Genomic DNA, 12,499 nt, shown 5'->3' with positions numbered 1-12,499 from the left:
ATAGTGGGCTCTGCTGCCATCTAGTGGTACTATATAATTATTTATATAAATCAATAATTAGCATATACTGCTGTTTTCTGCATGGGTGACAATTTTCTCATAACATGTATTAGTTGCCACCATGCATGCTCATTTAAATCTAGAAAATAAATGAATGTTAGAAAGAAATACTATCTGAAATCACAGAAGGATGCACAACAGAAGGAGGCATGGCTGGAACAATCTGTGCTCTGTTTATTCTAGGCTACCGGGCAATTACTTGTCTCTGGGACAAAACCAGCCCCCAGCTGCCCAGAATCCAGGAAGTGCAAAGGTGGCATAAAGATACCATCTCTATTAGGGATAAACCAAGGTCAATTCTGCCACAACCCAAAATCAGGGTCTTAAATCTGAAAATTCATTAGGCTTCAAAGTGAGTGGTGTATAGTTTAGACACAGAATGAAATGGGAAAACCAAACAAGATAAGTCAAAAAAAATTTAATCAAAATTTTGCAAGTTCATAACACCACTCTAAGTGTCAATGAAGAACAGAGGCAAATACTCAGAAAATAATAAATAAGCTTTATTGTTATTTTTTAAATAAAAATATATCACTAGCACCTATGGATATCACTTTTCAAATTGAAATTTCAAAATGAAACAAATTGCTTTCTTAAGACAATTAAAGTGAAATATGCAAGAAAATTGACATTGGTATAAAAGACAGAAACTTCCCATTGGTCTAACAAGTAACATCATAACACACAGAATACATCTCATAAGGAAACATCTGCAAACTCTCCTGTTTTCAAACTCATCTACATATACAGCTTTGATCCTACTTCAAGAGCTTTGAGTCACTCTTCATAGCTTCTGTAGTCATTCTCTAAATCATACAATAGTAAAACAAGTATTTAGATATGTAAACAAATAAAATATTTAAATAAGTAAACAAGTAAAACAGTTTAATATCTCCATAAATAAGTGAAGTAAAATATTTAAATAAGTTAAAGGACAGAAACCGACCCCTACATTTTCAATATTAACTGCACAAAAGGACACCCTGTTCCTGAGAGTAAGTTTGTGCAAGTGGACTCCTGTGCCTGAATGGAGTCATCTTCAGATTGGGAACCTAACATTAACCCAACAGAATCCTTCCTATTAAAGTCTGTCATTGGGATGAGTATTCTCTGCAGCAAATGTAAGCCTTCTAGTGTGCAAAAGCTATTTAACACAGCCCTTCATGCAAGAACGCTTCTGGTATTGACTCCTATGTGGAGCATGCCTTATGTGATCCTAGGCACAAATGAAATATTTATAGGACAGATGCCTATGTTAGTAACCCCTGAGATATGAGACAATGAAGTGCAACCAGTGGACACAATCCAGCTGTCCTTGAAGTCAACTGAAAAACTCCTACTGACTTCAATGGCAGCAGGAGAGGACATATTCTTTTCAACAAACATTGAGGTATTACAGACCTCGTACTCAGAAATGGGAAAGAGAAATTTCAGTGTAAATCACACAAAGACACCACAGTGTTAAAGCACATGCAGCTGTTAAGTTTCTCCTAGATAATACAAGCTTTAATGGGAGCAACTGGCTAGAGGGAAACCAGTGTCTTCCTTAAAATCAAAATCGAGAATGAAACAGGGTTTATATTCAGTTCAGAGCTGGAAATCATTTGGACTCTGTACTAGGTAGGTGTCTAATCTTAAATATTTTTGTTTTGCTCTGTGTCAGCTATTGGAACATTCTGCCCACAGTCACTGTAGCATTCTACACATTTGGAATATCTTCCTCTCTTTGAACGGCAACTCTCAATGAAGAGGAGGAGAAGGGGGCTAATGAATCAGTTATTTGTGTAGAGAAAGACATGCTAAAAAGGAGTCGAAGTTCACCTACCCCTTAAGAAAAATAACAGCCATTCCACACCATTACTGTATGTACTGTAGAGAGTGGTAGAAGTTGATCCATTAAGTATCAACATAGAGAAAACATATACATCTCCTCCATTTAAAAAGAAAAAAGATTAAGGCCGTACAATGTTTTAAACTGTATGTGAAATTCACTTTTATCTCTGCAAAGCACTCTTTTCATAATCGATACAGGAAAATATTTAAAATTCACTTCTAACTTTCTTACAGGTCTTAGTAACAAATTTAAAGTTATCCTGTTTGTTTTACAACTAAAAATCTATTTGGAGCCTTCTGCAAATAGTTCATATTATTATTCTCATATGAGCAGAGATTCAAGTACATATGAATTGTCTAGTTGTTCAATTCTTAAAAATATACATTTTGTAGGAGGCATTTTCATGGATAGTTTTTAATGCTAGACCTCGCTAAAGATTAAATTTTTCATCTACATTTTGTGTTTTTAAATTGATATATCAGATTCTTTTCCTTCCTCTATAACTCTCTGCAGAGGTGTCTTTTAAACGAATCCTCTTTTACTCTTCATCCTGAGAGATAGCTTTTACAAAGTCAGATGGGATAAGGCCCCTCTGTCCATTTAACTCCCCATAGTAGAATCCATCATCATCCACAGACCCAAATACTGTGATGATGTCTCCAGCATTAAATGTCAGCTCACTTTCCACATCTACATGTAATGAGTTCTCCCTTGGGTTGTAGTCAAAGACAGCCACCATTGTCTTAGAAGTAAGCTGTTTAGTCTTGCTATCCTGCCAGCTATGTTCCAGGTGAGACTTATTGTTATTCTTTGTATCCACCTCCACTAAGTTGATCGCAGATTTTTCATCAGTAATGGAACCTTGTTTTAACAGGTGCTGTTTCATTTCACTACTCTCCACCTGCACTTCAGACACCATATTATAGGGAATATACCCTACCCTTCCTGCACATTCACCTCTGTAAAAGCCGTCCACATCTTTATCACCAATCACCTTTAGAATCTGCCCCTTTTTAAATGGGAGCTCCTCTTCAGCTGCATCAAGATTAGGTGACATAGATATTGGATCGTAGTCAAAAAGGGCCACAAATATCCTTACTGCATCATCATTAACGATTTCCTCTGAGAAGAAGTGTCTCAGAGGGCCTGCTTTGGAAAATAAAGATGTCCCTGCTTGGCCTATTCTTAAAGTCTTGCTCATTTTTCTGTTTTGAGCCCACTGCATGGAAAACTCTGGAAGCTCCGGTAGCCTGGAATTGTTACCAACCACCTTTATTCTATTCTCTTCCTGCATGTCTAAATCCAGGTCCTCTTCTTCCTCTTCCAAAATATCTGAAAGGTCAGAACTGTGGCTGTGGTCACCAACAGGATTCAATTGCCAGTGTCCTATTCTTGATGTTTGGTCTTCCTGTATTTCACCTCTAGACATCCCTAGGCTGGGAACTTCTTTGGATAATTCTTTCGTCTGTTTCTTCTCAGTGGAAATATTTGGGACTTTCTGAACACAGATATTAGGTATACCTATATCTCTGTAACTGTCCTCCAATTCAAGCTGACTAGAACACAGCTGAGGCCCAGAATTCAAGCAGCTCTCATCATATCCCTCAATATCTTGAGTGGTTGAATCTTTCACAGACTTGTCGTCAGAGTGCACAGAGTGGGTGATCACAGACATTTTCATGTTGCTAGTGTCCGTTTGATTTTCAAGTACAGCTTTTTTAGTAACAAAGTGCTTTTTTATCCTCTTTCTCTGACTGTCTTCAGCAAGTTCTTTTAATGCTGACATCCTGGAATTGACTGATTCTTCACTCCATCTAGTTGGAAAGACAAGGCCTGAAGGTTGCACACTGACTGCTGTCTGCTGATAAGACTTTAAACATTTATCATCTTTATCACCAATGTCGCACATTGCAAGCTCATGTGTCAAGGAAGAACTCTGAGAGGAGAACAACTGGTGTGGGGGGATGCTTGCTGGCAGAGAAGCTACTGAGTCTCCACAGTTGGAGGTGAAGTGAATGGTGAATTTGTTATCCTGACTGGCCATGAACATCTCTGAAGAGGGTGAAGATGTGCAATGCATCAAAGGGATTTTCACATGCTGGGAGTCTATGAATTCCCCATAGGGTAATTCAGAGGTCAGGCTGGTAGACATAGACTTTGATGATGAACAACAACTGGGAACATTCAACATGGCTGAGGGAATCAGAGCTGGCACAGAATCAACTGACTCTCCACTGGGGGAAACAGTTCTCACAGAAACCTTCTGAGACCCTTGTAGCATCTCTAACTGGGACAGTTCTACTATGGTACTCCCAGCTGTTGGAGATATAACTTCTGTTACTCTTTGTCCATTGACATACACAGCATAACCAGTAACTCGTACCCCATTGGATGATCCTGCTGCATCAATTGTCACTGGTAGCCAGCTGATAACTAGAATGCCTGCTGAGGGATCAGGCTGTACTTGGACATCAAGTGGAGCATCAGGTGGTCCCGCTGATGGAGTAATGAACTTAATCATTGCTGATTTCTGCTCCCATTTCTCTTGAGGCAAATCCCATACCATCTTCTGAGGCTGTGTTTCCACTTTTGCATTGTACTGAGTGTTGGGCTGCAAGTTATGGAAAGTGTACCAGTAGATCCCTGCCTTTGTCACATCACACTCCTTCTCATTAAGGTACACTACATGAGTGTAGTTGCTACTGCTTGGTAACCAGGTGACCTCTGCTGAAGTGGCAGTGATGCTCCTAAGTTTCAGCAGTGCTGGTGCTAAATGGAAACCTTGCCCTACAAGGAAGGTACATTGCATCTTATCTGAGTTTCCTTTCTCTGTCACACTTTGTACCGAGATCCGATATGCCTTAATCTTTAAATTGAGATTCTCAATTGCTGCTTGAGTCTGACAACCAGACCTCACATTTTGGCAAAGTTCTGTATCAACATATATGTTATAGCTCTGCACATCTCCCCAGCCAGCTGGCATGAGTGGTGACTCCCAGCCTATAACAACACTTCTTGCAAACAATTTGATTAGAGTCAAATTTCTGGGATAAGGCACCGCTGTATGATCAGGCATTTCCATGTCTCCTTCTAATCTGTTAGGCAATAGATTGACTCTGATTTCTTCATCATGGCAATCACTCTTTTCTCCACTACTAGCACTTCTGCTGAGGAAACTCATTTCATGATCTGAAGTATGGGAGAGGTCACTTGTCTTTGGAGGCACAAAGGTCAGGAGGTCATCATCTGAAACTTCTTCTATCAAATTAGAGGGAACCAGCCCTCTTCTGCCATCCATCAGCTCTCCTTCAAAGAAGCCATCCTCATCCATCTCTCCATAGATATAAATGTATTCTCCTGCTGTCAGTGGAAGTTCTGCCTCAGGGTTCTTATTAGGACCATCAAAAGGATCATAGCTGTATCGAGCTAAAAACACTTGAAGTTTTGCAGGACCTTGTCTCTCAGGCTCCAAGATTAGGGAAAATTTGTCTGTCTCCAATTCATCCATCTCACTTGCACTATCCCCCTCTGGAGTGGGGCAGGACTTAGGACTGTACTGTGTGGATTCTGATTTTGAGGAGTTTGACTGGAACTCCGGTTTCTTGCTTTGCTTCTTAAAAGCAGCAGGAGTGGATACAAAGTCTACATCATTAATAGTCTTACCACACTGAAGAGCATGGCAATCTTCTGAGGAACAGCATGTAGCGTGTGGCAAGTCCGAAGACACAAGGTCAGAATTTTTTATTTGTAATTGTTCCAGTTCCTGAGACAGAAGATTAAAATGTTCAGTTTGACTGTGATACTGATTCTCCAGTTCTCTCACCTGGGCTTCTAATAGCTGTACTACCTCTTCATGTTCCCTTTTTGCTTCTACCTGGGCCTGCTGCAAATATTTGACCTCCTCTTCTTTATTCTGCAGTGCTAACAGTGTTTCCTCATGGTCAACCTCCAACTGTTGCCTTCTCTCTGCCCTTTCTTTCATGTCTTTCAGTACATGCTCTAAATCCTCCACCTTGGTTTGAAGTCCTTTGGTCAACTGGACAGCAGAATTCCACTCCTCTGTCACTCCCATTAATTTCACCTTCAGGGCAGCATTTTCAGATTCAACCTTTTCTGTCCATTTAGTTTTCCCACTGAGTTGAGCGTTTTCCTCAGCCATTCTGGCACTTTCAGCCAGCAATTCCTGAAGCTGCATTTCCAACTCTTCACATTTTTTCTGCTTTTTCTCCATTTCTTGTTCAAGGTTTTCACACTGCTTAAATTTCTTACTAAGCTTTACTTCCAAATGCTGTATTTGATTTTTGCTGTCTGGGTCTGTTTTTAAAGGGATGTTTTCATGTTCCTCAGACACATTTCCCAAAGGTAGTACTACTGGCTTAATATCCTTTGCCAAAGTGATTGATCCTGGTGATGTCTGTTTTGGCAAAGATGAACCATCTAAGCTTGCATCAATGTTTGGTGCAAGTGTTTCCTGTATTAGGCACATGGTAGCAGCTGCAGAAGAACTGTCTGGACCCATTTTGGAGGACTGTAGAGACTCTTTCAGGTTCTTCAGTGTGATCTGTCTCTGTAATCGTAACACTTCTTTCTGAGACTCCCGCAACAAACGATCAAAGTCACTTAAATTGAGCCAGCATGAGCCCTCCTTGCCTGTGGCCAGTTTGGCCTGCAGCTCCCTACACTCTCTCTGCAAGGCTTCTATCTGTTTATCTTTGGCAAGAAGGATGCTAGCTTGTTCACTCAGGTCTTTAGCCCGCTGCCGGGCAAATGCTTTCTTGCACAGTTCCATGTTGGAGCCTTTGAGGGATACTGGCATTGGGGCATTGACCACCTTGAAGTTGGACTCCTGAAGTTTCCTGGCTCTCTCTTCCAATCGCTTGGCAATGATAGCCAGATCTGCATTTTTCCTCTTGAGCCGCTTCACCTTCTCCTGCATCTCAGGAAAGCTGTTTCTCCTCAGAAGGCCATTCTCTTCCTTAAGGGCTGTGCATCGCCGCTCTAGATCCTCCAGGGCACTTAGCAGGTCGGTGTTCTGCTTCACCAGTTGGCTGTAACTGCTGCCAGAGAGCCACTCCTGCTGCTGCCCCACTGCCTGGGTGCCACCCTCTCCTGCAGACCCCCAGCTGCCCATCTTCCCTTCAGGAGGCGAGTCCAAGCACTCCAGGGGCCACTCCTTACTGGTGGGCTTCAGAGGGAGCTCCTTGGCAGCTCCTTCCGGCGGGTGGGCATCTTCTTCCAAGGCCTTTTGGGCCGGCTGCTGCCCGGGGCAGAGGCTCTGCGGGGGGCTCCCCTCCAGCGGGGCCTGGTGCCCCGCCTGCGAAGACTCGGGCTTGGCTAGGCTGCTGTCCAGCGAGCGAGACCTGGCGGCTCCCCCATCCGGGGAGGCGGCGGCGATGAGGCTTTCCAAGGAGCGGGGTCTCGGCCCTTCCAGGAGGCTCCTGCTGAGGCGGGGCTGCGGGCCGTGCCGGGCCCTATGCGGGGAGCCGGCGGGCTGCTGCTCGCCCTCGAACCGCTCCAGGATGTACTTGAGGAAGAGGCTCCGCTCCAACTCCAGCTCGGCCCTGAGGTGGCGGATGCGGGCGGCCTGGTCGCCATCGGTCTCCCAGCGCAGCTTGCCCAGCACCTCCTGCAGCTTGCCGCGGCACTCGCTGCTCAGCCCCGCGGGGCAGCCCCGGGTGCTGCTGTAGCCCCGGCTCACCAGCTCCTCGGCCAGCTGCCGCTGCAGGTCCCGGGCCTGCCGCACGGCGGCGTCCCGCTCCCGCTGGAGCAGCTCCTGGGCCTGGCGCAGCTCGGCGTCCTTCCAGCGGATGAGCTGGCGGATCTCGGCCTCCCGCTCCCGCAGGTTCAGCTCCCGCAGCTGGTGCAGCTCCCGGGCCCGCTGCTGCTCCCACTTGGAGCGGAGCTGGTCGGCCAGCAGCTGGCGGTCGCGCTCGGCCGCCTCCCGCAGCTCGCGGGCCTCCGGCGGCGAAGCGGCGCCGGCTCTCCTGCGAGCGCAGCCGCTCCCCGTCCAGCCTCGGCCGCAGCGCCTCCAGCTCCGCTTTGTGCTCGTGATGCTGGCGCCTGGCTGCCGGCGGCGGCGCCGCGCCCCTGCGGGGAACAGCCGCCCCCTGGGGGCGGGCCCCCGCCGGGGCTGTCCCGGTCATGGCCCGGGGGACACGCGGAAGTGCGGCGCGGCGCGGGGAACGGCCGCCAACCGCCGCCCGCGCGCGCGGCCCCTTCAGCGCTGGGCTCGGGCCCCTGGAACTAGGCGCTAACTAACGGCTTCCCGAGCGGGGCAGCCGCCCCCTCGCGGCCCCCTTCAACCTCCCCACTGCCTCCATCCCCCTCTCCCGGCCTTCCCCCAGCCCCCGGAGCGGGTGTTAACACACAGCACATTGGCGGTCATCAGAGCTGGCCCTAGTTAACCCCGCTCTCCATATCTCCAGTGCCTGGATTTCTCCTGTTGTGTGTAGTTAGGGTGACCAGATGTCCCAGTTTTATAGGGACAGTCCCGATATTTGCTACTCTTCCCACTAATACAATAACCCCTTGAGACAGCAAAAACTGTGCAAGTCAAAGATGCCATCTGCTAAAACTCCAGAGGAATTGCTGCATTGCATTCAGAGCAAGGGTTGTCAAACATTGCAATGGCATGGCCCACTTTGTAATACAAGAAGTATCTCACTGGCAGTCTTCCCATTCCTGATTATAGGAATCACCTTTTCTCCCATTACCATCATGAAGGCCTTGTCTCCACTTTGTTGCCAAAACTGCCATTTATTGATCCAAACAGTGAAGCGACTTTTATTGAGGAAAATGCCTGGTTTTAGACACAAAATACATCCACCCTTACGAGAGAGTTATGTCTTTTTCCTCTACATTTTTGTTGACAAAGTGCAAGTGTAGACATCACGCTTCATTTCATTGCTTTAATTTCGCAAGGCTTATATAAAAAGGGCTATGAGCGGGACATGCTGCAGTGTAGAGTGAAGATAAAGGAGCTGAAGCAGGTGTACCATAATACGAGGGAGGCAAACCGTCCTTCAGGTGCTTCACTAACGGTTCTATAAGGAGCTGGATGCTATCCTTGGTGATGACCCCACCTTCATCACCCAGAGCTGCATGGATACTTCATAGGGCACGGAGGTGGCAGAAAGAGGACCTAACCCGGAGGATGAAGTTAGTTTCTTGTGCAATAAAAGCAAACTTTTATAATGGTAAATCATCTTTATTATTTTTTCTTCAAGATGTCCAGGTGTCCCATATAAGGTTTCATGAGCCATGGCTGTAAGGGGTGCGCAGGATCCCCCAGGATCACTATGGGCATTTCAACACGCCCTACTATAATCTGGTTATGAAAGAAAATCCCCGCTTGCAGCTTTCTGTACAGGCTGGTGTTCCTGAACATGTGTGCATCATGCACCTTCCCAGACCACCCCACACTGATGTCAACGAAACACCCATAGTGATCCACAAGCACCTGCAACACTATGGAGACGTACCCCTTCTTAGTGATGTACTCCATTGCAAGGTGGTCTGGTGCCAAAATTGGAAGATGTGTGCCATCTATCTCCCCTCCACAGTTAGGGAAACCCATTTCTGCAAAGCCATCCACTATTTCACACACATTTCCCAAAGTCACAGTCCTTCATAGTAGGATATGATTTATTGCCCTGCATGCTTGCATTAACACATCCCCAAGGGTTGACTTCCTCACTCTAAATTGATTCGCAGCTGACTGGTAGCAGTCTGGAGTTGCCAGCTTCCACACAGCAATTGCCACACGCTTCTCTGCTGAAAGGGCAGTTCTCATTCTGGTGTCCTTGCACTGCAGGTCTGGGGCCAGCTCCGCGCACAGTTCGAGGAAGGTGGCTTTCTGCATCCAAAAGTTCTGTAGCCACTGCTCGTCATCCCACACCTGCATGATTATACAATCCCACCATTCAGTGCTTGTTTCACAAGCCCAAAAGTGATGGCCTACCCTATGTACCTGCTCTATGAATTCCAAAAGCAATCTAAAATTGCTCCTATCAGGTCAGGCGCCTGCAAGGCTTCTTCAGGTAGGAACTTCACGATTAACTGCACTGCCATCCATGATGTCTTCATGACAATTAACAGAGCATAGGTGAGCAGTGTGGGATCCATCCCTTCTCACAGAGATGCTGGGGTTCACAGCAAAGAAGGGCTGTTGAAAAAATGCTGCAAAAGAAAGCTGGAAGACCATGGAGTGCTAGGACAGAAAGCAGTGCCTCACGGGACATTTAGCACTGTCCCCAGATACACCACGATCCGCTCCGTCATCCCATAACAGCTAGCTACAGAAGGACTGTGGGATAGGTATCCACAATGCATTGCTCACACTGTCGATGATGGTGCCCCCACTGTGGATGCGGTCTGCAGATGGAGCAAGTGTGAAAACGAAATCGTGATTTTTATTATGTCAATTTATGGGTATCGACATCACTTTTGTTGACACAAATTGATAGTGTAGACATGGCCTTAAATTCCCTGTTGCAAATTCAGCAATTTTGTTGGGAAAATATTTGTGTGCTTTTTTTGCTGTCTTTATGCCAGGCATCTGGAAGTATTACAGATTTCCATTCTTTTGCACTGAAGGACCTGAATTCATGTACAGGCAGTTGGAAACAAGGACAAGAGCAACTGTGTTACCAGCCGGTGAAAGATCCTCAGAGCAACAGTGCTCAGAGGACCACATTTGGGAACTGCTGTTTAAGAATGCCCCATCCTCTGTTCCCTCATGAATCAGCATGTATTGCTTTTGAGGTCATTCACACACGCCATTATTGTTCAAACAAGGTAATGGCAGCAGCTACTAGAACTCCCTCTGCATTAGGAAAGTGATCATTGCTGACAATGTTTATCAATAGGTCATTCTGAACTAGTACTGAAAATGGTTTAAGTGCTCATATAGTAGGGACACTTGGTTCTGAAAGTATCTGTCAGTTTTTGTAATGATGCTGAAAACAGTTTTGCCCTATCTATACTAGCAGTCAAACCATTTACAACGTTGATTCAGGAGGACCCATTATTGACAGTGACCCTGAACTTGCCAAGAGTTATGGATGGGTTTAAGCATAGGAGTGGTTCCGGGGAGCTCAATGGGAATACTCACAAGTGTAAAGCATGTGGGTAAATCTCTGTGGGCAAATCTATGATCAGGGCCTTAGATTGTTGGTAATGGGTTGGTTTCCTCGTGCAAATAAACTTTTAAAGTAAGATATCGCAATAGAAGAGAGACAATAAGATGAGTGATCCTTCTCATTCCCAGCAGAACACAAGGAAGGGAAGAGTCGAGATCCATGTTTCAGATTTGTAGCCACCCTTTAGGCTCAATCTGGGTGAGGAACCATATTGCTTGACCGGTTTGGCCTGATTCAGACCAACTCAGTTGAAATACAATTTATCTAAGCTACTGTGGATGGAGCTGGCAAAGACATTTTTAAAAATAGATCCTTGGCTACAACTGAGGAATGCACAGTGCAACTCGGGAAAAAAGAGTGCTACGGTGACATTAAGCCACATTCTCATTCTTAGGATGTCTGTGCACCAGTCCAGTCTCCTGTCATAAGTTTATGCTGCTTGCAAATGACTCCAAAGGGTCATCACAGCAACTAGCGCAGAAATGCCCCAGCTATGGCGGGAGTGAAGAAGTGCTTATACCAGCTCTGTGCCACCATTCAGCTGATTCTGCTGAAGTCAGCTGTGCAAAGCAGCCTGAAATCAGGGGAGAATGTAGGCTTGAGATCTAAGCCTAGCTCTCTAGAATACAGTCTATGCCAGGGGTTCTCAAACTGGGGATCGGGACCCCTCAGCGGGTCACAAGGTTATTACATGGGGGGTTGCAAGCTGTCAACCTCCACTCCAAACCCCACTTTGCCTCTAACATTTATAATGGTATTAAATATATAAAAAAGTGGTTTTAATTTTTTAGGAGGGTCACACTCAGAGGCTTGCTGTGTGAAAGGGGTCACTAGTACAAAAGTTTGAAAACCACTGTTCTATGCTATGCTAGATCATGTTTTCAAATAGAGTTTTAAAATAGGTTGTCCCTTCCCAGGCTGGTTGGCTAAACCATGTTAAAATATTTTTATTGTTTACTTTAAATAAAGTTTAAATATGATTTCTATAAAATGTAAAATACCACTGTAGATGGGGCCAAACTGATGCCAACTTCCTGATGAGTTAGTATCGGAGAAAAGAGAGTAGAAGGAACTGATGGAGGTTGATATGGGTCTAGCCAGTGGGATTCCTTTCAGTTGACTGATAAAAATGAAGAATTTATGGGACATTTGTTTGTTGGGTTTTCTTTCTGTTTCCCATTGTTTGTAGTTTATGATTAATATTTTCTTGTTCATCTACTTTGTAATTTTATTATCTTACACATAAGTGTTTCTTTTGATGTATTGTTTATATTATTATCTTATGATTGATGGTGGACCAAATTCAGATTTGGCACAACATGCTCCTTTTGGAATAGGTTCTGTTGTGTATAAATCTTAGTTTTGGAAAGAAAAAGAAATATTAAAAAGCAAAAGACAAAAACATAAAATGTCCAGTAGAGGGCACTGGTACACATAGTCACAAACTAGTTGTTCATGAAATTGA

General features: G+C 45.1%; 1 protein-coding gene across 1 annotated transcript; it reads right to left on the bottom strand.

The window, feature by feature from the left end:
• Positions 1–502: 502 nt before the first annotated feature.
• Positions 503–10,174, bottom strand: LOC116815934 (RIMS-binding protein 2). Its single transcript, XM_032764735.2, is given in 4 exon segments — positions 503–7,853; positions 7,855–7,996; positions 7,998–8,117; positions 10,128–10,174. Coding segments are annotated over 4 exon segments (5,730 nt in total). The 3' UTR covers positions 503–2,432.
• Between the last annotated feature and the right edge of the window lie 2,325 nt (positions 10,175–12,499).

This window comes from Chelonoidis abingdonii, chromosome 22 (genome assembly GCF_003597395.2).
Source record: "Chelonoidis abingdonii isolate Lonesome George chromosome 22, CheloAbing_2.0, whole genome shotgun sequence".
Taxonomy (NCBI): domain Eukaryota; kingdom Metazoa; phylum Chordata; order Testudines; family Testudinidae; genus Chelonoidis; species Chelonoidis abingdonii.
Note: the sequence above shows the minus strand (reverse complement) of the source record. Positions and strands in the feature narration are given on the sequence as shown.